The 25,878-nt window shown below is 48.2% G+C and overlaps 1 protein-coding gene across 1 annotated transcript in view; it reads left to right on the top strand.

Annotated features, from left to right (window-relative positions):
- NDC1 (NDC1 transmembrane nucleoporin) overlaps positions 1-25,878 on the top strand; it is a 290,787-nt gene that overhangs the window by 245,805 nt on the left and 19,104 nt on the right. Inside the window, exons 16-17 of the mRNA XM_078670466.1 lie at positions 15,317-15,417; positions 16,464-16,624. Of these exons, the coding sequence (XP_078526592.1) occupies positions 15,317-15,417; positions 16,464-16,624 (262 nt within the window). The remainder of the gene's footprint in view (positions 1-15,316; positions 15,418-16,463; positions 16,625-25,878) is intronic.

Below are 25,878 nucleotides of genomic sequence, written 5' to 3' on the forward strand. Positions count from 1 at the left end.
CTAAGGAGTCTTGCAACTATGATGCTGTACTGTCACTGATCTTCATGCTTTTGGACAGTTGTTGAATCCCAAATCATCAAGCCGCCAATTAGTGCTTGATAAAGCACCACGGTTTATGCGTTTTGGCCTTTGTGTATTCAGTCAAGCTTCAAGGGTGGGAGGTCATGTAGTGAGCAGACACGTGAAGGACACCAACACCAACACCATCACCATCTGCCTTCTTACAGAGTATTGGTTACTTAAGTGCAATTCTCTGCTTCTTGCTCCTCCAAATATTTCTAGATTTCTTGTCTTGCAATACTTTTCCGGGTACCTTACTGTTAATAGCTAAAAAACATACAGTACCCTCTGCGAGGGTACTCCTTTTCAGTGCTACTTTTCTTCCCAGTCAGAAGGCTGTGTATACTATGTAAAGTGCGTTACAGTAGGTATCAAGTAGAAATCAAAATATCTGGTAGGTTTAATATTTCATGTAAACGAACAGGCGACGGTTAGTCTATAAGCTTCTACTTGATGAAGTCTGGCAGCATCTAGAACCCTTTTTCATTATAGGAAAATATCTGGGCAAATATCTCCAAAACGTTTTCCGTCTGGAGATTGTGATCTTCAGATATAGTGTAATCTATACAAGTTCCCATTTTTATGGTCTAAGTTGTTTGAGAGGCTGTGAAAATGCTCTGGTTGGCGTTTTTCTCCTCTGCTAAAACTTTTAATTTGCAGAATCATCTGTCCTGTAAGGGAGCCGTTCTCCAGTCCTGCGTATGAGCTGGACCTTTCAATGCTGTCTTTTATTTCTTTCCTACTAGTGTGTACATTGTCACCCAGACCTGCCAGGTCTCTTTTGACCTCTAAAGTCCTGTTTTTCAGGTCATCACCAATTACTTGATGAATGATGTCTCTTATTTGGAAAAACTTTAAAAACATTGCAGTTTGTACTTAGTAATTGGGCCTTTTTTTGCCATGATTTTACAATTAGATGACCAGTCTTTCGGAGTCCTACTCTCACCATTTGTCAATCTGTAAATGTGTCGTAGTTTGGCGAAATTTGCGAATAAGTGCCAGATATTTCTTTAGTTGACTTTGTTGCAGGAACCATTGCTTATGATAGCTGCAAGCAGTAACTACCCTATCAAGACAGTAGCAGCACTGCTGTAAACTAGCAGATGGCTTTCTGATAGCAATTATTGTTAGCTTTTAGGTCTCGCTAGAGTCAGCGCATAAGCTGCTCTTGCGAGGAATTTAGCAAGGGGCTTTTTAAAGTGCTACCCAGGCCGGCCACCAGCTTGCTAGCACGCGCACAAGCACGCGCGATATGCACCGCTGCGATTTGCTACTCACCAGCCTGCTTTCACTTTCGCCGTTGTGTGCGCACGCCGTCACTTACTGGGCCGCACCAACAGTTGTTTACTTCGCTCTCCACCTCCCTGGCTTTCTCTTCCTTCTCCGCCCCCAACCTCTTCCGACTCGATACCCCAACTTTGTTTCTCCTGGCATCCAAGTGCTAGTCCATCCTGCTTTCTGGGTTAAATATTTGCAGCCGCCGTCCACACACACCGCGTCACGTCACCACATTTCTCTCGGCTGTAGGGCTGCGCAGTTGGTGATCAAAATGTCAGAGTAAACTGAAGCACCGCTTTTAAGCCACAGTGCGTTGCTGTTACTGCCTGTTTGCTTTTCAAGTATCTGCCTCATTGAACCTCCCGCTGGAGGAGCCTTCCAGCTGGCAGAGACCAGCACAGATGACCAAATGTGCGATGCTCTTATCCTGAATGACCACGAAGCGCCCCGGCCCTCTGGCAGTCATCTCCTCGTGGACTATTTTAGGCCTGAGTTAGTTTACAGTAACTATGATAAAGGTTATATACCCTCTTGGTTCATTGGACAGTTATGTCCGATCCCATGGCTCTTGTATGTTGGTTATGAAAAGTTAAGACAGTTGCATGAGAGCGGGCATATTTATTGTCACACCGAATGTTCAAGCATCAGAGGCTTTACAGGGCTGATAGATATTACATTGTGATAAAATCCTGGTATTTTGTTGCAATGAATCTCATTTACTGTATAGTAGGCAGGTTTTGGCATTCTTAATTATGTCCTCTTATAAACTTTAATTGGAACCTTTCGCCGTTAAAATTCTTGTTGGGCCCCCATGGCAGCGGATGGTATTATGTTTTGCCAACTGTAATTGTGTACACATTTGTAAGCTTATATATTGTATTTGGTTACGTTTGTACTTTTTTAGACCTGGCCTGACGCCTTTGGCTACGCTGGCACTTGGAATAAAAATAAATTAAAACAATAATGCATATGTAGACAGTGCGTGGAGATATTTCAGCACAGCCCTCTTCAGCCTTAAGTCTGTTTAAATGTCACTCATCACCCATGAAAACATACATCATGGGTTCAGACCATTGCAGCTATTGGTTATATTGCCGTGTGAATGACTGCATATTGCTTGTTTTGTTTGTCTTCCTGTATCGAGGCTAACGCTTTTCTGCATTATTTATATTTGTTTTAAATCAGCATGGCGCCCTTCACGGGCTACTATGCGCATTATTTTCTTAGGCATGGGCACCATGCTATATGTTGTAGTAGCACGGCGCCCGATTTTCTTTCTTTAGCAAGGGTGAAGACGGTGCTTGTTTTCATCTTGTATACAGTACCCTGATCGGAGAGATCTCGATTAAGTCCAGAGTGGGGCCCTGGCCTCCATGTACCTTTCAGTGAGTGGGGCAGAGGGAGGGTGGGTTGTTTAGTTTCATTACGGCACTGAGTGGGCTTCCCTAAGGTCTCAGTTTAAAAGGAAGGGTTCTCTTCTCCTCGCGATCCCGCTTTAAGTTCCTCAAAGAAACCAGTCTTAGAGATGGGATTTTAGTTTTAAAATAGTTTTACGCCAGATTTGTGTAGTATGACCTTTTTAACATCATTTTGTAATCTTACTAAAGTTACACGTAAGTGAAATCAGTTTTATTTGGCTGTATTGAAATTGGATTCATATAGCGCAAAAAGTACTATCCCTTGATGAGGCACTGTAGCGCGTTGTACGCGTTTCTAATTGTTTCAGTTGCACAACGTACTTTTAATGTTCTTTTATTTGAAACTCGGATAGGAGGAGTCTGTGTGGCGGATATTTTTTCTTAGTCCCTATATTGCATTTAGAAGTGAAAGAGGCTTTATTTGGAGCAGTTAAATGGGACCGTGTGAGGCCAAGCCCTTTTAACGCCTGCACTCTACCTTTAGCGCCTCCTTTGATGCTAACAAACCACATCCGATTTTTAAATCGTTTCCTTTCTGACATGGAAGGTCCGCTATGTCCCTTGTCTTTTTACATTCTCCTACTTGTAGTTAAAACTCGCTCCAATACAATGTGAAGTGATGCTTGCTACATGCCAGCACTTGCCATTGGCGCTGCTACTAAGGGGTTTCTGTTTTGCCAAATGCAAACTAGTCCTGTTAATTTCCCCGAAGGTGCTTTTAGCTGGTCTTTGTGGGTGTTTTGTTTTAAAAAAAAAAAATTATTTTACCGAACAGATCTTTACATTCTGTGCCGCTTTCACAATTATACATGCTCCACGTCATGATAGAGTATTGTTTAGAAATGTTATAAATGCAATCTATTGAGTGAGTAAATATTCCCTCCCACTAGTGACCAGGTTTCAGTTTTTTAATACGAACAAGCAAAATGGTCAAATGAGAACTACATTTTGACCCTTAGTTCTGTAGTAGGGGATCTCTGTGTATAGTCATAATCTAGTGAATAATCTAGTGAATAGTCCCGCCCATGTGCGTGGACCCCGGCAATCAAAAATAATCTCTTAAGTTGTCAAAAAATTGCAGAACTGCAAAGACACTTAAGAGAAAATTTAAAGACAAATAATGCAGCCTATATCCACAGGCTACACTGTCCAGTACTTCAACTAGAAATTCCACCAAAAATCCACAAACAGCAAAGCCTGTCCAGATTTCCCTTGCTTTTACTGCAAAAACCCCTCAGAAATGATAGAGAGGAAGGCCTGGACAGACAAGCCCCATAGGCTGCCATTATGTGGCTTAAACAGGATACTGTGACTTTAAGGAAACCTTCTAGAACCTTCTCCCAGTATCCCAGAATGCATAGCAGGTCCCACTGACTTCAGTTCTTTTTTCCGGCTCCTGCTTACAGGACCCTGGTATTGAGCTCTCCCTTGTTTCAAGGGTTTATTGCATGTTTTGGCACTTTGTGTATTCTAAAAGTGTTGCAGTTTACTCTCTTGGTTTTCTCTTCTCTTCTGTGTGCTGCTTCAGGTGTTTTAGGGCTCTAAAATGCCTGGACTCTTTGTGAAGTGTCCAGCATGTGAGAGGAAGAAGGCCAGAGGTGATCCACATGATGTCTGCATCGTCTGCCTCCCTGAAGATCATGTCCCTGAGGAGTGTGTCATCTGCCAGCAGTTTACAACTCGCACTCTGAAGGAAAGGGCGAAGATCAGGCTGTCTGGCCTTGAGGAGAGGCGCCTGCAGGCTGCAGGTGGGTCTGGGCAGTCAGGGAAGGTTCCCTCTGCCTCTGCTGAGGCCTCTGGGGGGCTCCCCAGAGGCAGGAAGCCCAGCAAGCGATCCCGGTCGACGTCGATAGCGTCGACGACGACGTCGAGAGGGATGACGGCGGTGTGCTCCCCTTCTCCCCGGGGCTCCGGGCCGAGACATCGGGACGACTCGACGTCGAAGCCACCGCGGACGAAGCCGCCGTCGACGTCGTCTTCGACGTCGAGGGCTTCGCGCCGACGTCATGGACGGAGCAGACATCGGCGCTCGCCGTCGAGGCGACACCGCCGGTCGACGTCGAGGGGATCCTCGACGTCGAGAGCATCCAGACGACGGCGGCGACACTCGTCGTCGAGGAAGGACCGTTCGACGTTGCGGAGGCGTGCGACGTCGCGGAGGAAGAGGTCGACGTCGAGGGGTCGGCGTTCGACGTCGAGGGATCGGCGTTCGACGCCGAGGAAGATGAGGTCGACGTCGCGGAGGCGGCGTTCGACGCCGGAGTCAAGGAAACGTCCTTCGACGCCGGAAAAGCGACGCTCGACGTCGAGCAGGCGGAGGTCGACGTCTGGGAGTCGGTCAGGATCTCCGAAGCGTCGCAAGAGGGATTCTAGTCCCAGGAGTCACACGGCTTCCAGTGGGGGACGCAAGAGGAAGCGGTCTCCGGCTGAAGGGGCGGGCTCTCCGCCCTCTTCGCCTAAGGGATCACAGGGCACGGTGTACTTTGCGGTGTACACTCCTTCTCGGCCTCGGTCGACGCATACACCTGTTCCTAAGGCGGTCACTCCTCCTCCTCCTCCTCTGCCTCAAGAGGATCCTCCGACACTGCCTCCACTTCCAGCGGACGACCCGCCGCCACCGGTCCCTCCGCGTGGGCCGACACCGCAGCCGGAAGTTCCTCCGCCGAGGTCCACTTCGCTGCCGTTTTTGCCTGTGCCTCCTAAGGGGACCCCTAAACCTGCACCCAAGGAGGCTCCGAGGAAGACTCCACCACGGAAACCGGTGGGGAGGCCAAGGACTGGCAGGTCTCGCTCTCGCTCTGGGAGGCGGGACAGGTCGCGACACAGATCGTCCACGCGGTCGAGACGCCGCCATAGGAGGCGCGAGTCTCGCTCCCGCACGGGATCCTCTGGCTCCAGGGAGCGTTCTCCTACCCTGTCGGGATCACCGGATACGAGGGTGTCCCCAATTGATGACCTGGTGGCGTTCCAGGATGTCCTCTTGAGGGGCGCTGCGAAGCTGGGCATACCCCTGACAGTGCCCACGCCGAAGACGTCCGTGATCTTTGAGACGTTGCACCAAAAACACTCGTCTCGCCCTCTCCTTCCTCTGGTACCGGGCCTGGAGGAACCAGCTATGGACCTTTTCCTCACCCCAGCGGTGACAAAGGCGGCGCCATCTAGGTTGCTGAGGAAGTACCGGGCCCCGGATTCGGATCCGGCTTTTCTGAGAGCGGAACCCCCTCCGGACTCCGTCATTGTGACGGCGGCACGCAAACAACATGCCTCCGCTCCGTCATCCACGGTCCCCCCGGATAAGGACTCCAGGTGGATGGATTCGGCAGGGAGAAAGGTCTGTGGAACAGCCGCCACCTCCATGAAGGCTGCGAGTGCCACGGCGCTGTTGGGTCGGTACGCCCGCGCCCTCTGGGACTCCCTTGAGCGTTTTGCGGAGCACTTGCCTCGTGAACAGCGTGAGGATTTTCAGGAAGTGCTGAGTGAAGGGATGCTGGTGGCCAACCAGATCATCAGTGCGGCAGCGGACTCTTCCCTGTTGGCTGCTCATGGGTTTTGCCATGGGGTCAACCAGAGGCGTCACGCCTGGCTCCGTCTTACGTCCCTGAAACCGGACGCGCAGCAGAGGGTGGCCAACCTGCCGTTCTCCGGCAAGTCTCTTTTTGGGCAGCATGCGGACGACGAGATGGCCCGCATGAAAGCGGAGGCCGAGACGCTCACGGCGGTGGGCCTCGAGAAGCCTAAGGAGACGAAGAAGCCGTACCGCCCTTTCCAACGGCGGTCCGGTGGACAGGGCCGTGGACGTGGCCAGGCTTCGGGACATTCGCAACAGCAACAGCAGTTCCGTAAGCCGTTCCAGAAGCGCCAGAGGGGCAGGGGAGGCCAGCAGTCGGCTCCGGCGCCCAAGGGCCAGGCTGGGTCTAGACCCTAGGAACTTACTTCCCCCGGATCCATTACCCACTCCGGTAGGGGGAAGCATCCAATTTTTTCCGGCAGAGTGGAGAAAAATTACTCAGGACAAGTGGGTGCTGAATATTGTTTGCAATGGATACAGTCTTCGGTTCACCAGCCCGCCTCCATCGATTCCTCCGGTCAGCTCGCGGTTTCAGCTGCTAGAGCTCCAGGTGGAGGCCGATACCCTGTTAAGGAAAAGGGCGATAGAAGACGTGCCTCTGTCCCAGAGAGGAAGAGGCCTGTACTCCCGGTTCTTCCTGGTTCGCAAGGACAAGAACGAGTTCAGGCCCATTCTGGACTTGCGACAGGCAAACAAGTGGATTCGCAGGGAAAAGTTTTGCATGCTGTCGTTGCATCAGATTTATCCTCAGTTGCAACAGGGGGACTGGCTCTGTGCCATAGACCTACAGGATGCATACTTCCATGTGCCCATTGCACGCAAACACAGGAAGTTCCTGCGGTTCCAAGTCGGCACCAATCACTATCAATACACAGTACTCCCATTCGGACTGAAGTCTGCGCCGAGAACGTTCTCGAAGTGCATGGCGGTGGTGGCAGCGCACCTGCGGAAGAACAAGGTGTTTGTCTACCCGTACCTGGACGATTGGTTGATCAAGGCATCCTCCTTCTCGGAAGCGCGAGCACACTTCCAGAAGACGTGCGTTCTCTTGGACAAGCTGGGGTTGCACATCAACATGGCCGAGTCGGTCCCGACTCCGGTCCAATGCATACAGTACTTGGGAGCCTCCATCGATACGCTGTCAGCAAGCGTGTCTCCTTCGGAAGAGCGACGATTATCTCTCCTTCGGAAGGCTCAGGCTCTTATGTCGACTCCATCTACAACAGTGAGGACGGTGTCTTCTCTACTGGGTTCGATGGCCTCTTGTATCTTCCTGACGCCGCACGCACGACTGCACATGAGACCGCTGCAGGAGTGCTTGGAGGACCAGTGGGATCAGAGGAAAGGATCCTGGGACGACAGGATACGACTGTCTCTGCATGCTCTTCAGTCTCTGAAGTGGTGGTGTTCGGCGGAGAATCTCCTCAGAGGGGTTCCTTTTCACAAGGACATTCCCACGCAGACTGTCGTGACGGATGCTTCTCTCCTGGGATGGGGAGCGCACTCCGGGACTCTGCAGATTCAGGGAACGTGGTCTCCGGTGGAGGCCACTTATCACATCAACTTCCTGGAACTCAGAGCTGTTCACTTGGCACTGAAGGCCTTTCTTCCGTCCTTCCAGACCAGCTCCCTGCTTGTGCAAACGGACAACACTACCACGATGTACTACCTCAACAAGCAGGGGGGCTCGAGATCTCGCACTCTGTCACAGGAGGCGCAGGCGATCTGGCACTGGCTCCTGGCCAGAGGACTGACGATAACGGCTACCCATCTGCCAGGTGTGCAGAATGTTCAGGCGGACGAACTCAGCAGACTCATTCAGGAAAACCACGAATGGGTCATAAACGACGAAGTACTGGGAGAAGTCTTCGCAAGGTGGGGAACTCCAGACGTAGATCTGTTCGCCACCGCCGAAAACAGCAAATGCCGAGACTTCGCCTCCAGGTACTACCAGCCGGGGTCGCTGGGGAATGCGCTATGGATCAGCTGGTCGAACAGCTTTCTGTACGCTTTTCCACCCATTCCCCTGATTCCGGCGGTACTCATCAAGCTGGCCCGGTCCAGGGCTCGGATGATTCTCATTGCCCCGGAGTGGCCCAGGCAGTGGTGGTTCACAGACCTGCTTCACCGTTCTCTCCTTCCTCACATTCGGTTGCCGTGCAGGCCGGACCTTCTCACGAAGTTCGGGGGGCGGATGTTACACCCCAGCCTCTCGTCTTTGAGTTTGGCGGCATGGCTCCTGAGATAGTGCAGTATGGACATCTGAATCTGCCCGAAGATTGCATGGACATACTGAAGGAGTCTAAGAGACCTTCCACTAGGACTTCATATGCTTACAAGTGGAAGAGGTTTTGTATCTGGTGTCAGTCTAGGAACCATGACCCTACAACCTGCAAGGAAGATGTCATCCTTCCTTACCTTTTACATTTGGCGCAGTCTGGCCTTAATGTTCATTCCATTAGGGTTCATCTTGCTGCATTGACTGCCTACAGGAAATGCCCTTCACAGACTTCTTTTTTCCAGATCCCTGTGATCAAAGACTTTCTGGAAGGATTGAAGAAGGTGTTCCCTCCTGTCAGGCTTCCCTCGCCTTCATGGGAATTGAATGTGGTGCTGTCCAGATTGATGAAGGAGCCTTTTGAACCCATTCACAAGGCTTCGTTGCAGCACCTGTCCTGGAAGGCGGCGTTCCTCGTGGCCATTACATCGGCCCGCAGGGTGAGTGAAATTCAGGCGTTGTGTTGTACTGAACCTTATACTGTGTTTCATGCTGCTAAGGTTGTGATGCGTACTCACCCTAAATTTCTTCCCAAGGTTGTTTCTGATTTTCATGTCAACCAGACCATAACTTTACCTACGTTTTTTCAGAATCCTTCCTCTCCGGCGGAACGATCTTTGCATTCCCTGGATGTTAGGAGGGTGTTGAAATTTTATCTGGATAAGACCAAAGATATTCGTGGGTCAGACCAATTGTTTGTCAATTATGGATCAGTCAGGACGGGTCTTGCTACCTCTAAGCAGTCCATTTCTAGGTGGATTGTGTCCTGCATTCAATTGTGTTACCAAAAAGCTAATAAGACCTTAGGAGGTAAGCCTAAGGCTCATTCCACCAGGGGCAAAGCTGCCACGACAGCCTTGCTCCGTAATGTGCCGATTGCAGAAATCTGCAAGGCCGCCACTTGGAATTCGGTTCATACCTTTGCTAAGCATTACTGCCTGGACTCTGATGCCAGGGCAGACGCTCAGGTTGGGCAGGCTTCGCTGCGGAATTTGTTCGCACAGTAGTGGCGTTATGTTCTTTCTCCACCGCCGCTTTGGTGTGGGGATGGGCTTGCCATTCTATTCACTAGATTATGACTATACACAGAGATCCCCTACTACAGAAGGAGTAGTTTCTGTTCTGTAACTCCAGTTCTGTAGTAGGGGTATCTCTGTTATAGTCATAAGCGCCCGCCCTCCTCCCCGGTGGAGAATTGTTCATGTAAGTAATGCTACAGGTCTGGCGTTTTTTTACGCCTTCAAAAAGAACTGAAGTCAGTGGGACCTGCTATGCATTCTGGGATACTGGGAGAAGGTTTCCTTAAAGGCACAGTATCCTGTTTAAGCCACATAATGGCAGCCTATGGGGCTTGTCTGTCCAGGCCTTCCTCTCTATCATTTCTGAGGGGTTTTTGCAGTAAAAGCAAGGGAAATCTGGACAGGCTTTGCTGTTTGTGGATTTTTGGTGGAATTTCTAGTTGAAGTACTGGACAGTGTAGCCTGTGGATATAGGCTGCATTATTTGTCTTTAAATTTTCTCTTAAGTGTCTTTGCAGTTCTGCAATTTTTTGACAACTTAAGAGATTATTTTTGATTGCCGGGGTCCACGCACATGGGCGGGACTATTCACTAGATTATTCACTAGATTATGACTATAACAGAGATACCCCTACTACAGAACTGGAGTTACAGAACAGAAACTACTCCTTATTCTTTCTTGTTCGATCTGGCTATAATCAGGGCACAAGTACTAAAAAAACAAGCATTGGCATAGCCAATAGATCTCGCCTTTGGGACCTTATAAGTGTTTAGCCATGCAACAGTTTTTTATTTATTTATTTATTTTAAATATTTTTATTAAGTTTTAAAACAAAAACATAAGGGCATACATTTGTGCACAACAACACGGCCAGGGGGCCGCGAACAGAACTCCTCGTACCCATTAAAAATACACAGTCATATTGCCAACAACCCAGCAAGGGGCAGGCGGCATATCCCACTCTGAGCACAGTACCCCATAACAATAGACCGAGTCTCCCAGGGTGGCTCCGAGTCCCCATGTTGCATTCTAAATCCCTCCCTGTCTCAGGGTGTACCGTCACCATGTGTTTCAGCCTCATCTAGACCCTCTTCCCTAGCAGACTCAGGCTCCCCGTCCCCGCTACGTATCTGTGCAGCAAATAGGCCCCAGAAGTTCTTGGGCCGGCTATGCGGCGGTAGTAGTTCATTATAGGTTTCTGACTGCGTACAGCAGTACAGTACATCCCGCGACCAAAGCTTAATTGTAGGCGACGGTCCCCTCATCCAGCACTGCGCCACCTCCCTCTTCGCTATGAGCGTGCCCATGTCAACCTGTCTGCGCACCGCCCCAGGCAGCTTCCTGGAGTATCCCAGGAGCGCTACCGCGGGGTCGGGGGCCAGCTCCACCTCCACTATTCTACTCAGTTCTCTGAATACATCCTCCCAATATGTCTGTACTCCCAGGCATAGCCACGCCAAGTGTAGGAAGTCTGCTGTCTGAGCACGGCATCTCTCACATGTTGCTTCCTCCCGTAGCCCGTACTTATATAGACGCTCCGGGGTGTAGTATACCCTATTAATATACTTGAAATGTATGAGACAGTGCCTACCATGAAGCGAGATTCTTCTAGTGTTCGTGCAGCAGTATCGCCACATGTCATCATCTATCTGAACTTGCAAATCTCTTTGCCATGCAAGTCTCGCTGCTGTGTATCGGTTCTCCCTATGGGACATTGCAGTTTGTAAATATTGGTCACCATCTTACGTGGCGAGTCTGCCTTAAACACGTATGTGAGTTCTGGCACCTCCCGTGGCTCATCTAGGTCTTCACCCAACTGCTCTGTCAGGGCCCTGCGCACTCTGTAAAACTGATATTGCTGTAATGCGGTACCCGTTCCGGCAGTCCCCTTCACCTGATCCCACGTCCTCACAGCCCCGTCCTGAAACATGTCTCCTGCCGTCCGAATGTTCAATTCGTGAAGTGCCTTTATCACTCCCTCGTCTCTGCAGGGGGTCAAGCAATGGGCCCATTCCACCGGCATGGATGGAGAATAAAGTAGTGCTCCTCCCTGCCGCTGCAACAGGCAGTGCCATGCATTAGTGGCAGTTATGGAATCTATTATCCCGGTTCTACGATCAACCGATTGAAATATCGTTGCTGCCAAGGGGAGAGGTTCCGCGAATAATCTTTCCATTCGGACATGCGGGATATTCAAGTCTCCATGAATCCATGTGTGCAAGTGCGCCCCCTGTGCAACTCTGTAATACAGCTCAAAGTCCGGAGCGCCCAGACCTCCTATACTGTACGGTAGCGTGAGTACCTGCCACTGGACCCGCGCCTATTTACCCGCCCATGCGAGCTTAAGCATGATTTGTGTCAGTCTCTGAAAAAAGACTCGCGATAGCACCATGGGGATATTTATGAACAAGAACAGCAGCCGAGGCAGCACCACCATCTTCATAATTGAGATGCGCCCCATCAGTGACAGCGGGAGTCAAAACCAGCGCTCAACATCAGCTTCCAATCTGCTAATGACCACACCATAGTTCTCCCGGAGCACCGTCGCCGAATCAGTATGCAGTTGGATTCCCAAATATCTAACTGGATCCGCAGACCACTGCAGGGGGAACTCCATTTAAAATTCCCTTGTGAGTGGCGTAAGGGGGAAAAGCAATGGACTTCGCCCAGTTAACACTCAGACCTGAGAGTGCACCAAAGTGCACTACTTCTCCAAGTACTGCCGACAAGTTATTCTCTGGGTGGCGGACATAGAGCAGGGTATCATCTGCGTAAGTGGACACTATAACTTTATACGTAGGGAAGCCAATGCCCTCGTTCCCATGATATTCTCGGAGCGCACAGGCCAACGGGTCTGCCACCAAGGCATACAGCAATGGCGACAGTGGGCAGCCCTGTCTAGTCCCTCTGGTTATAGCAAAGGGTTCCGTAACTAAGTCGCCCACTCTAACCCTCGCTCCGGGGTTGTTGTACTGAGTGCCAATTATTTGCAAGAACACCGGCCCTATGCCCATTCTCGTTAGGACCTGCCTCGTAAACGACCACTCCACGGAATCAAAAGCCTTCTCCATGTCCAAAAATATCGCAATTGCCTTAGTGTCCTGCTTTACATGCTGCATTGTCCCAAAAACAGTGCGAATGTCATATGTGATGTTCCTACCCGGGATAAATCCCTCCTGTTCTGGGGCTACAAGCCGTGGGTCCAGGAGAGCCAGTCGATTAGCCAATATTTTGGCGTAGATCTTAGTATCCACATTCAGGAGAGAAAGGGGGCGGTACGAGCTACACTCCTCCGGTGGCTTGCCCTGCTTTGGGATCGCCACCAAGATTGCCTCCTGCATCGTCTGTGGCATGCAGCCCGTCGTACACAGGTCGTCAAAGAGGGTTGCCATGTGTGGTAACAGAAGATCTATAAATGCCTTATAGAAGCCCACGTTAGGCCGTCCGCGCCCGGGGCGCTTCCAGATTTCATGCCTGCTAGGGCCTCCACTATCTCGTCCCTCTCTATGGGATGCATTAGGAATTCCCTGTGCGTGTTTGAGAGGGACGGAAGATCGATATGTTCTGAGTAGTCTAGTATCTCCTCAGCTAGGTCCCCAACCTTTGAGGTGTACAAGGCTGCATGATAAATTCTGAACCGGTTCGCTTTGTCAGTGTCTTCCGTTAATGTCTCTCCCTCTTCTGACTTTACCGCTATAATTTGCGTCCTTCTCCGTTTCACTTATCACCCTCGCAAGTACCGACCCCGGTCTGTCGCCCTCTCCATACGTGCGCGCTGACGCAAACTTCCCCATGTGTTTAACGTCCCTATCCGCCTCCTCATGATATTCTTCTAGCAGTCCCTTAATCTCTTCCTCCAGTTCCCTGCCATTAGCCGTCACCTGGCGTTCCTCCAGTTGCCCCAGCTTGTGTTCCAAGTCTCATTACCTTTTTCTTATAGCATTAAGGACCCCTGAATGTTTGGTTATTGCTATGCCCCGAATATAAACCTTAAACGCCTCCCATATTGTTTGAAAGCTTTCCACGGAGCCTATATTTGCCTCAAAGTATGTTTCTATCGCCTCTGCGAGCTCCCCCTTGAAGAGTGGGTCCAGTAGCGAGTAGGGTGGGAAACGCCATGTGTAGCCATGCAACGGTTAATGTTGTTGCACCAAGGATATTGTGCTGGAAAACTAAACACTTATAAGGTCCCAAAGGCGAGACCTATTGTCTATGCCAATGCTTGTTATTAATGTCTTAGTTTGCTACAGGGCACGGGTTCAGTGCTAGGCAAAGGACTGACACCAGAATGTCACGTAGCATCCAGACTGTGTAATTGTGTCAGCCGATCTGTTCTCATGAGCGTTTATCTTTGATATTTTCAATTGATGACCTACTGTTGCTGAGGAGGGCTTAAAGAGGCCAAGTTCTGAATGGTTCTGGCCTTGATTATGTGAATGCCCCATAGTTAGGTTGCCTACTTTCCATTTTGTGACCTTACCGTTATCACACCTCAAATGTTTATTTTTAGTACTTTATAATTGCACACATCTAGCCACCAATTCAGTGCCTGCTTTTAGGGCTCACCTCTACTAGGACGGTCTTTCAGATGCTGTCTCTTGCTGTATCTCAAGGGCTGTTTCACAGGACCATAAGCATATTTTCCTTGATTTGTGGTTGAATTGTCCCCTGATTTCTCTCTGTGTCCACTTAAGCTGTTTATCCCGTTGCTTGACCCACATCGGTCCTTGAAGGTAAACCATGAACTGAAGTGAATGCTAGAAGACCTTATCAGTGTCTGTGGAGGGCGTGGCTCACGAGTAAAAGGAACAGAGATGGATTTGTCTGTTTGGCTATGTGATTCATGTATCACAAGCATTCCTGACTCCCTTGCTACCTTTGTTAATTGGCGTGTTTTCTCCAGGCACCACCTGCTTGCCATCATTTTTTAATTAAAGCAAAAGTTCAGAAACAAAATATAATATACATGCTTGTTTATTACTTGTTAATCTTACCCTGTAAGTAACAATATGTTAATTTATTCAGAGGCATTTGACTGCAGGTCTAATTGCTTATGTAGAAAATTATGATAGATGTTTCTCATTGTGACTACCTTATATGAAGGGGACTCGTATCCCCAGTTCCTCAGAATGAGCAACACTCTTTGCTGTGGCTCCTTAGAGCTGCTGGAGGCCAGACGTTTGTGTTGTATTTTACTCTTAAAGACGTAATGATGTTGTTGAGCTCTCTGTTGTCAGTGGCCCATTGGTGGTAAGTGGTCTCTGTGGGCTTGGTTTTTGAGACTTACAGCACTAGCTTGCTTTGCTGTCCAAGAGCAAGTGAGTCTGTTCACTATACCCACAAATCACAGCAACTTATATAGGTAAGTACCCCTTCAAAACACTCACTCCTGTGCGACATTCAAGTTAGACTAATAATGGCGTGTCTTGTTAAAAAATATGAAATTACATTTTCGTTGTTCACTATGCCTTTTCTAGAAATGTACTTTTGAATTTCAGAACATATGCCAATTTAACTGGACTACCCTGCACATCAGCTCTTTGTTGCTCTGATAGTGCATACATAGGATGTGTGTACCTTGTGTGTTCTTGCATGCTTACAGCTTATTCATTTTTTTCCTTTTGTAAGAATATCTCCTGTCAATTATAATCTAAAACCTTTTTTCCACCAGTCACTTTTTGTTTCTGTTAATAGGTCTGTCTCATTTGGTAGCAGCATCATATACAGAAGACACATTTGGTGTTGTGCAAACTACGCTCCCCTCAATCCTTTCTACTTTTCTGATCCTTCTGGAGGCAAGTATGAAAGCAAACTTCAGGAGGAAAACAAATAGTATTTTTTTTCTGGTGCTATTGCACTAACGTATTATAATTTTTGAAGATGATCGCTGGCCGATTTTCTGTTAAAATACTTGTGCAGTAGCAGTGCGCATGTGCTCCAGATCAGACCACACAGGTTCCAATATCTGTTCAAAGCAAGCCGATATTCTGGACCATCCAGTGTAAAATAAATGTTGCTTGGTATGAATGTTTTACAGGTCAAAGCGTTAACTTTCCCATTGTATGTGCAGGAAAAACCTAAACATCAGCAAATTGATAGAAAATATAAAAGTGTGGGAGTTGGAGTTTAGCTGCTGCAATGTTAGCTGAGGTCATATTTTCAAATAAGGAAAACAATAATGATTTGGTGGGTATAGTAAAAATGTAGTGGAAGTCTTGTTTTCTTTGAGTAAGAACTACTCAGAAACTTAGGAGATGGGTTTCTGGTGTTTTGTTTGATCATCTTTGAGTCTAGGTTGGACTTGGGATGTTTGACGTGCTATCTAATTGCCTGTTTGTTTCTAGGGAAGCGTGGTTGAATTAGTTCTGGATAGCTGTGCTTGTAGATGCAGTTTGTAGTAGTGACTGTCAGCTAATTCATTTAATAAATTGCTGCTCTAATGGTAGGAAGATCATTGGGCCACTGTGAGGGACTGGTTTTTAAATTTTTCGACCCAGATTTGGCAGACTGTGGATCGATAGTCCTGAGGTTTGGTAGCATTTTTTTCTTCGACTGGTTAAGATTCTTTTCTCGTTTACAGTTTTTACTTGACATTTCATTCAAATGCTATATCATGCAGGAATATGGTCTATTCTGTATGCCTGGAAAACAAGATGTAGGGAAAATTGTTGGCTTGAATAGAGACATTATTTTGAGTTCCAGTCTACTTGTCAGATGGTCATACCATTTAGTTTCTTTTGTCCTTGTTACCCATCAGTAGAATATGCTACTTTCTTAGTGGCATTAAATGTTATTAAATTGGCTTGTTGTTACATCGTGTTGTATTTTTCCTGTCCCCCAGGCTGTGGATAAACATTTCAAGCTGCCTCATGCATCCAGCAAACCCCCTAGGATTTCTGGAAGTTTTGTGGACACTTCCTACAAAACGCTGAGATTTGCACTTAGAGCTTCATTAAAAACTGCTATTTACAGAGTAACCACCACATTCGGAGAGCATTTAAAGTAAGTACCAGTTTTCTCCTATGAAGTGCTTTTTAAATGGCTGAGCAAGAAATATCTACTTTGATAACCTGTATTTTTCTCCACGTATAAAGGTTTCTAAATTGTGACCGCTACAGGACAGGCGTCCTCTTCTTTTCAGGGTCTTTGAAGCTGGAGACAGGCCGGTAGGACTGGAACCAAGTCAGTAGGCATTGTCAGGCTTCGCTGCACGGCGTCTTCTTAGTCCTGCGTCTTAGGTCGGCGGGAACTAACCAGGGTCTAAGGAGCTACCTAAATACTAAATTTAGGGGCTGTTTAAGGAAGTGTCGGGTAGGGCCAAAGGACACCTTACCTGGGGTGACTGCACCCTCAATTATGCCACCCTTCTGGTGGAGGGGGCATATTCATAGCCCTGATCGGAGGGTTGCCCCATCTTCAAGATGGTGGGGACTGAAAGGTGTGCTTCATCTCGCCTACTACACCTTAGGGGTTGTAGTTGGCAGAGGTGGGCACACCACCTATTCTTCCTAGATTTTCCCAACCAAAATAGGGATGTAAACCGGGGACTGCCATCTGTTGCTAGCAGCAGAGGCTGGGGGTACATTATAAAAGCGGCAGGCCTTTGAAGCTTCTCTCTCGAGCACTGTGCCCATCCTGGAGGAGGAGGTGTGACATCATCGGCTAGGATGTGCATTGTTTCTGGTCCCAGAGAGCAGAGGCTCTTGACCCTGGGGTCCAGTACATGGAAGGGTTGGTAGGTTTTCAAGGGGCACCTCTGAGTACATGGTTTATTGAGAGGAGTAGTTTGATACCAAACCCTCCTGGGTTCAGGGAAGCCATCATGGTGCTAGGGAACTTGAGTTGTCAAGTTTTCGACCCATGTACTCTCTATGGCTACCCTGGCACTTGCAATATCCAAGAATGGACTTAAATATTGTAGGGGTGTATCTGCTCATGAAGATATGCCCATACCGGTGGTATAGTGCACCCTGCTAGAGGGGTGACTTACCTATACCTTAGGCAGTGCTGGTTGGCATGGCACAGGCAGTGTGGCAGGTTGACTGCCATTTTGTTAGTACCAGGCCATGCATGATTCCTGTGTATCCTAGATGAGTGGTGCCTAGGGGACCCTCTTTAGTCTCAATTTAATTTAAAGGAGTTTGTAAAGCGCCTGGTGACGCCTCCCGGCGTGTCCCCGCGCCGGGAGGCGTTATCCAGGTACCATTTACTAGGGACTTACAGAGGGCCTGAAGGGCCAATTGTGGAACAGTTTTAGGGAAAGAACACTGGTACTGGGAACCTGTACAGTAGGGACCCAGTACTCTACAGTCAAAGTTGCATCAAAAGTCAGGCAAAAAGTGGGGGCTACCGCAACTAACCCCCATTTTCTCACAAACTGCCATTTCATCATGTTAAAATCTCCTTTTTAACAGACCGTAAACCTCAGTTTTTATATTTATACATGTCCTAATTAAATACCATGCACCCTGCCCTGTGGGCATTTAGATCCTATCTTTATGGATGACTTGTATTTTCTGTTTTAAATGTCTTTGCAGTGGAAAATCTCCTAAGTTGTTTTTTACTGTGGCAAGGCTGGCTCTCCCATTGCTGGGTTACTTTATAACATCTTATAATGCATAGCTTCAGTTTGGGAAGAGCTAGATCCATGGTTAAAGGTCTCAAAGTCATATGACTTTAAACTCCAGTCTGATGGTCAAGTCTGATTTGGAATTACAATTTTGAAAATGCCACATTTAGAAAGTTGACATTTTCCTGCCTATAGTAGCCTTTTCAGAGTTAATCCACAACTGTCACCTGGCAGCTTGCAGAGAAGTGTAAATGGCTCCCAGGAAAGGGAACAAAAAAGCTTTGGCTGCAGTGAAGTGTGAACACCTTCTCACAGGATAGACTGGCAGATGTGCCCACCAACATCACAAGCTTCATAAGCACTCCCCTCACATCGCAGGCAGCTAACTGACACCTAGGCCTACCCTGCCATTGTCCAAGTAGCTAGAATGGCGCCAATCCCAGTGTTGGGGGGAGGAGGGGGTGGGCGCCTGTTCTAGAACTGGCTTACAGGGAGTTTTGTGTTTACCTGTACACCTCAGGGGTGTGCCTAGGGCTGTGACCAGTAGGAGAAAGGTTCTATCATGTTGGATTTTGGAAGACCAGGGTACTGTGGGGTTTATTTAGGTCTAAACGCCCCCTGGTGATGATGTCCAAGTGGCCAGGGCTGCCTCTGGGAACCATTTTTCAATTGGTCAGGGAGTTTCCCCTATCCACAAGATTGTGCCAGGCTTAAAATTGGCACCCCTGGTTTCCTTCTTTTTTTTTTTTTGAAAACCTTTATTTGCATCAACAGGATAGACATGCGTGGGCCCACAACCAATCCGACCGGCCACAAATCAAAAAATGATCAAAAGTCAAAATAAGCGACACAAGGCCAGCTGGCAGGAAGGCAAACATATTTAAAACAATGCTAAGGAAAGGACAGGCGACATTAACGGCCCAATATCAGGATCAATGAGGTCCATTTTATAATAAGGGACAAGGCTCATGGCAGATTCATAAAATACGGGAAAAACAATAAACAGAAATACACCCACGCCAAAATGGGAAGAGGAGGGGGGGGGGGGAGGAGGACGTGAAGACACGAGTCGGTCGTAGCACAAATCAAACGCAAAATATAGTAGATAAGCATACAAGTACTACCAGCATCTCATGCCCCCCACCCAATAACACGCTAACAAAGGCAAGGGGAGCAGATAAACTGCACGATCGAAACCTACTCGCCATACGAGCCTGGGGAAAAAAAGGGGGGGGGAGGGGAGGGAAAGGGGAAAAAAATAGGGGGGAAACAGAGGGGAGGAAACCAATAAGGGCAAGAACAGGGAAAGGAGAAGGAGGAACAAAGAAAAAGAAATATAAAAGGAGAAACACAATCGTGCAAGATGGGCGCCACCCCGGGCCAGGCATCCCGCGGCTAATAATACAGAAGAAAGTAGAGAGCTGGCGAGAAGAAGGGTATGGCAGTCGCAACGGAGCATTGAAACTGCTAAAAGTGGCATAGCGACAGACCCCAACCCATTCATGCCAGAGAAGCGAGGACAGAAGCGGCACCGCTATAAAGGGATAGAAAAGGGCCATAGAACCAAAAAAGAAACATCTGAAAGACCCCGCCCGCCCGCCCGTCCCACCCCGCACCCCTGCAGAAGGCTACGGCCTACCCATCAAAAAGCGTGCCTGTCGCCCTAATCCGAAACCCGAAATATAGGAAAGAAAGAAAGTAGAATAAGGAGACAAAAAGAAGGAGGAGAGGGAATATGAAACAAAAAATAAGATGTGAGGGAGGAGCCAGAGGATATGAACAAACACACTCGGCTACGACCCTCCCCCGACCAGCAAATGAATAATTATCAAATCAGTACTACACCTTCACATACAGCAAAAACCCGCAGGGGAGGGGGAGGGGGAAATTTTAACGTTTCACAATGTCGAGAGTACAAGCGTCAGTGCAACGGACAGGTCAACCAGCAGTCTATCAGTGGTGTGCAACTTACCCCCAGCCCTTCCTAATCACGAAACCAACCCAATAAAGGATAACATTGAGCGGACCACCCAGCACGGAATAATCGTAATGTTGACCAGGGTTACGGCAGTGATGTAGATTAGGGAGAGCCACCATACTAATGGAATACAAAAAGTCAATGAAGCAAGTCAATTGTAGCAGCAACGACAGGGCAAGCAAAAGCAAGCCGGAGTCCAGTTTCGCAGTTCGACAATGCAAGGGTACCCCACCAGGACAAAAGCTCGAATCCATCGAAGCGGGAGCAAACAGCGGTCCACCATAGTTCCCAGTTGTCCGGGAAGGAGCAGATCTCCGCGTCGTGTGCCAGTCCTCGAAGTCCGGGCGGTGAGAAAGCGGAGGTTCAAAAGCCACCGGCCCATCAAGCGGCCGAAGAACAGCGGTAGCAACTCCTGGCGCAGCCGAAGGGGGCAAAGCAATGGAGGCATTAGGACGATAGGGGTGCATGAAAGAGCAGCGACCCAAAATGGCGGCGGGCCGCATGGGGTCGGTAGAAGCACCGGGGGCCAAGACAGCGTACAAGGACATCAAGGCGTCCAGGACATCTCCGAGCGTGGGCGCTCGAGCACACGCCCAGGCCCTCCGCGCAATCCGGCCAGCAAGGTTCGTCGGTGCAGAGCGGATCACCTCCCACGTTGTTGGTAGCCATTTTGTGAGTTTCGCCGCCCCGCACTCCACCGTGGGCCCCCAAACAGTTCCCAAATGTAGGACTTTACAGACCTCCGAAGGTTCCCAACAACGGCCTCACCGGCACAGAACGGCAGGCGCTCAATGGGAGGGGGGGGCCCCCTCCGAACAGTGGCGGGCCCCACAAGCGAGAGCCAGGCGCGGGGTCCAGGGCTGCCGGACAGAACAAAGGCGAAGGGACCCCTTCACACAGTCAGCCCCCAACACATCTCGTCCCCCTCCAGCCGCACGGTCCACAAATCGGGGCCGGTTCAGGATCGCCGGGGCATACACACAACGGCTCCCACCAGTGGCTCACTCTCGCGGCCGGGGCCGGCAATCTCCGCACCGCCGGTCGGGTCCCACAAGCGAGGTCCCGGTCTCGAGCGCCCGGAGGCCCCAATCCCACCGAGGGCACAACCGCGGACCCACAGCACGCAGGAGCCTCCGGACCAGATGGTGAGTAAGAGTGGGTCGTTAAATTCCAAAATCTGTAGTGAAGTATCGTCGCAGTACAGGATATATTGCAGGATATTCGAGGTTGGCCGGAGGGCCGACGGAGCCGAGCTAAAAGGCGGCCATTACGCTCTCGAGCTAGGCTCCTCCCCCCCCTGGTTTCCTTCTTTAGAAAGCTGCTGGCCCTGAGGAAGACTGGATCACTGCATCTCCTGTACCCTTTGAACTTCTGAAAGAGGACTGTTTCTTCTGTAACCCAAGACCCCAAGGGTTGGACCTACTGCCAACTGAACTCAGGACAGGAGAGTGGACTCTAAAGGCCTCTTTATAGGCTCCAGGAACACAAAAGCTGCAAGAAGCCTGCAACTTCAAGAGCCCAGCTGACCAATTCCAACTAAATTTGCCTAGGACCTTCTTGATAGCTTCTGAGAGGTTTAGTCCTAACCCTCCAAGTGGTGCCTACAAGGTCCTAGGCTCTTGGTTGGCATTAGATTATACTCCTCTCTGCCATCTGACTGGCGCTGAGCTTCAGACATTGCATCGCCAGCGGGATCCAACTAAATGGTTTGTCCCGCTGAAATAACTTCCAGAAATTTTACTGAGGCAGAGTGTAGAGGGATTCCACCAAGGTAGACTTTGAGGTGCAGTCAATCACCGATGAGACTTTCCTGGGCATATACTTCAGACTTTGCCTGCTTGGGACTTTTCCACAGCTGATGCCACAATCCTCAAACTTTCCGCCAACGCTCCTACTGAGGTCCTGCACTCAAGACCAACAACAAGTCTTTCTGATCCAGCCTGCAGCCACACCCACCAACAACCTTGTCAACTATATTTTTTCCAGATAAACCTGGTCCCTGTATCCGACCCACCCTCCATTGCAGTAGGCCTTAACTTTTGACTTTGAACCATTTCTGCTAAGGTAAGCTTGTCTGCTCTGTGCTACAGCTACAAAGGGTCCAGCTCAAATTTATATAATTGACACCTAACAGGACCTAGTGAGGAATAGTGCCATTATTACGTAAAGAGGACTTCCATCCACTTCAACTAATAATCCACTTTCTCAAAGACCTCACCAGCCAGTCAGCAAAATAAAGGAAACTAATATCTCCTGTATCCAGAGATTTACAGCTACCATGCATGCATTTGGAGATCACTTCATAGAAATACTGAACTGATCAGATATAATCCCCAAATAAAAAACTGAGACCCCTTCTGTGAAAAGGTTAACTGAATGTGAATATAGGCATTATGTAAATCGTACAAAGCCAATCCTCTTTCTGGAACACACAAATATCTGCTAAAGTCAACCTACTCAATTACAACTTTTTGTTGACTTTATTTTTTAAAGATTTGTTTTTCATTTTGGGCATTAGGTTAGAGTAGAAGTGAGTGAACAAAGTTACTTTTAAAACATAACCTGGGTCACGGTTTGATCTAGTAATCTGCCCTCGGTATGCCTAAACTACAAATTGTTTGTGTCTGTAATATCACTGGAGCCACTAACCCTTCTTGTATTGGCTCTTATACTTTACATACCTTGCTCCCATGCCTCATTTGCTTTTATATCCACCAGCAGGCACATTTCCTGTCCTGTCCATATCTGTATCCAACCTCCTGTTCATTTATTTTCTTTTACCTTCTATCTTCGAGAAGCATGTTTAGCCTGACCTCACATTCTGTAACCAATTCTAATATAGGCCCAGGGGGCACGTTTGTCCATCGTCCTCAGTGGCTTCACATCATTGGGACAGACGGCCTCTGAATCATCATTGTCCAGTTAGCCAAATCCTCTGTGTGTTTCCCAGGTCTCCTACTCCTCCCCATCATCATAGCTTTATTCGATTATTAAGAAACAATCATGAATGCAATAAATACATACAAATATTAAATTCATAAAATATATCTAAACGTCCAAAGTGGAGTTTTAACCATAAAGTCAACCTAGCATAAACAAAATAAAATTAACATTAAAACGTTTAAAACCGTTTTTTCCTATGACAAAGTGCAGATTTTAAGAAGGAGATGATTCTGTCTCCTACTCAGTTTAATGTATCCAACCTCCACAACAGCCCAAAGCAGTACATCCATTACCCAGCTATTCAGTAGTTGCGCTATTGGTTGCACAGCTCTTAGATGACTATTAAGAATTTAAAAAGAGATGTCCCTTCTTCATGGGGAGGTTTTTCTGTATCTGACTAGATCTCCAGTAGGTTCCTTTTCTCCATATAATTAGGAACTTTCTCTCACCTACTTTTTATACAAGGTGGTTACTCACTACTGTAAGGGAAATAAGCACTGGAAGAGTGAAGTCAACCAAACATCCAACTCTAATTCTCTCAAAGCCTGAGGAAAATTAAAATTCCACTCCTCCCTCCAGAGCCCCCAAACCATTTTTGACCAAAGTTCTCGCACAACAAAAATCTGAAACCGTGTTACATATACTGAAGCCAATGACTTAGAAGGCTAGCAGGGTGTCTCCCCACCATCGCTGCTGATGGTGGAACAGCCCCTTCTAATTATTATGAGAGATGCTGATACCCAGGCTGCCTGCCTCTTTGATCCATGATCTATTGTAAGATTAGCGTGATAAACGTATTCTTTCTAGGCCCAGTTGACTGCACTCTAAAAACTGTTTACTGCACATCAGGCCTCGAACTAGCGAGTCTCTGGGATGAATCATGGTGAAAGGAAACTCAATACCACATTGTTTGCTGAAAAACCTTCCTTGCAGTAGTTCTTGCAAGAAAACATCCCATCTTATCCCAGGCGGACTGGTGATAGCAAACTAAAAGTTCGAGTGCGCTAGACGCCATCAAAACCAAGGTATTCGTGGAGTGCACCTCGTACTATTTTCTTACTCTTTTCCAAGGGTCCCAAAGCCATGGCCACAAAAGAAAAATAACTCTTAACTTTAGCTGCACACAAAAAAACTAAACTGTTTGTACTTTAAGCTTAAACGTAATGAGTCTTCAGAAGTCTTGACTTTTCTTTCCAGTCTTTATGAAACCGATCTTGTGTAAATGAGGACAGAACATATTTATACCGAAGTTCACACTAAAATTTGCTGTGTTTAATGGCTCTATGCATTGCGGTTTTCATATAATGCATGGATACTCCCAAACCTTTTCCTAAGGGCCACAAGGTTTGGTTTGTGAATTGCCAAAGGGCGTCATCAATGGCAGCAGTGTGGCGATCCTAGGAGTGTGGGGGGGAGGTGGAGAAGCGTGGCTCAGTGGTCAGAGGCGGCAGACCCGGAAGCTGAGATCAGCCGTGGACCAGGGTTCGATTCCCCACCTCGGCGGGTCTCGGGCACAAAAATTCCACGGACTCGACAATTCTCGCTCCGGTGCCTACTCGACTCACGGGGTCACACTCTGCAACTCTGGGCAATAGCTTGCTTAATCTCCACTACGGCCCCTCGCGGCGGGATGCCTGGCTTTCACCTTGTGAATACCCTGCCGGGGTATCTCACAGGGGAATACCAGGACGGGTTCCCTAAGCAAGCGCCTTGAGACCCCTGGGTGATTAGTGCGCTATATAAATCGAAACACATTTACATTTAAGATGGCAATAGGAGACGCAAAGCATATACATTTAGTGACTGAATTGCACAATGTGAAATCAGAAAACCTGGGATGAATCCCAGCTTTCCCACTTCACTAAACTGATTGAAAAGCAGAAATCCGCTACATCCAGAGGAAGACCTCCATCGAAACACAAGAAGAGGAGAACCAGATCTACTTCTAGAAGTAAGATCCTTATCTGATCTTCGGGTTCAGCGGCAAAGAAAATGTCATTGCAGGTTTCCCCGTCGACGGTATTTTAAACGCCTCTCTACGTCGAATACTACACCGAAGGAAGCAGCAAGTTCGATGTCTGTCCATCGTCTACATTCATCTGCTTCGGATCAGCCTCTCCGTTGACGTCAATCCGGCGATGGTTAATGTCGAGGAGCCGGCCTCTTTTGGCGTCGACACACCGCTCAACTTGAAGACATTGGTCTCCGTAGGTGCCACTTCAAAGGCGTTCAAATTCGAGACGAAGTCCTCCTGTAGCAGGGATTCTGCTCCTACACAAAACTGTGCATAGAGAATTGGAACCTCATTGAATTATGGTGTGCCAAAACTCACCTTAGTAGCCAAAATCCCCTACCAGACTAGCAATCAGTGTCTTATTAGTTCTTCTATAACCCCAATGATTACACAACCCAGAACATGGAACTTATAATACCTCCGGCAATTTGTAACACATGAACACTCTTTCGTTATACTCTCATACCAATCCAAAACAGGGAGTAAATAGAGACATGTGCAAGTTTGAAATATTTATTTCTAATGCTGTGTTCTCATGTGCAGTAATTTAGCTAATACAAGCAGACATATTGTATTCAACAAGATTATCAGCATAGTTACTATTCCATAAAATACAAAGGGAGAAAGCATGTTACAATGCTGAATAGAAACAGGTTAGAATACACCCATACCTCACCCTCCCTAGCTAGTAGGTTACTTTATATCTACAGAAGGTCTCTTAGGATTACAAGGGCGGCCCCATACCAATCTGG

Source organism: Lissotriton helveticus, chromosome 1_2 (genome assembly GCF_964261635.1).
Source record: "Lissotriton helveticus chromosome 1_2, aLisHel1.1, whole genome shotgun sequence".
NCBI classification, from domain to species: domain Eukaryota; kingdom Metazoa; phylum Chordata; class Amphibia; order Caudata; family Salamandridae; genus Lissotriton; species Lissotriton helveticus.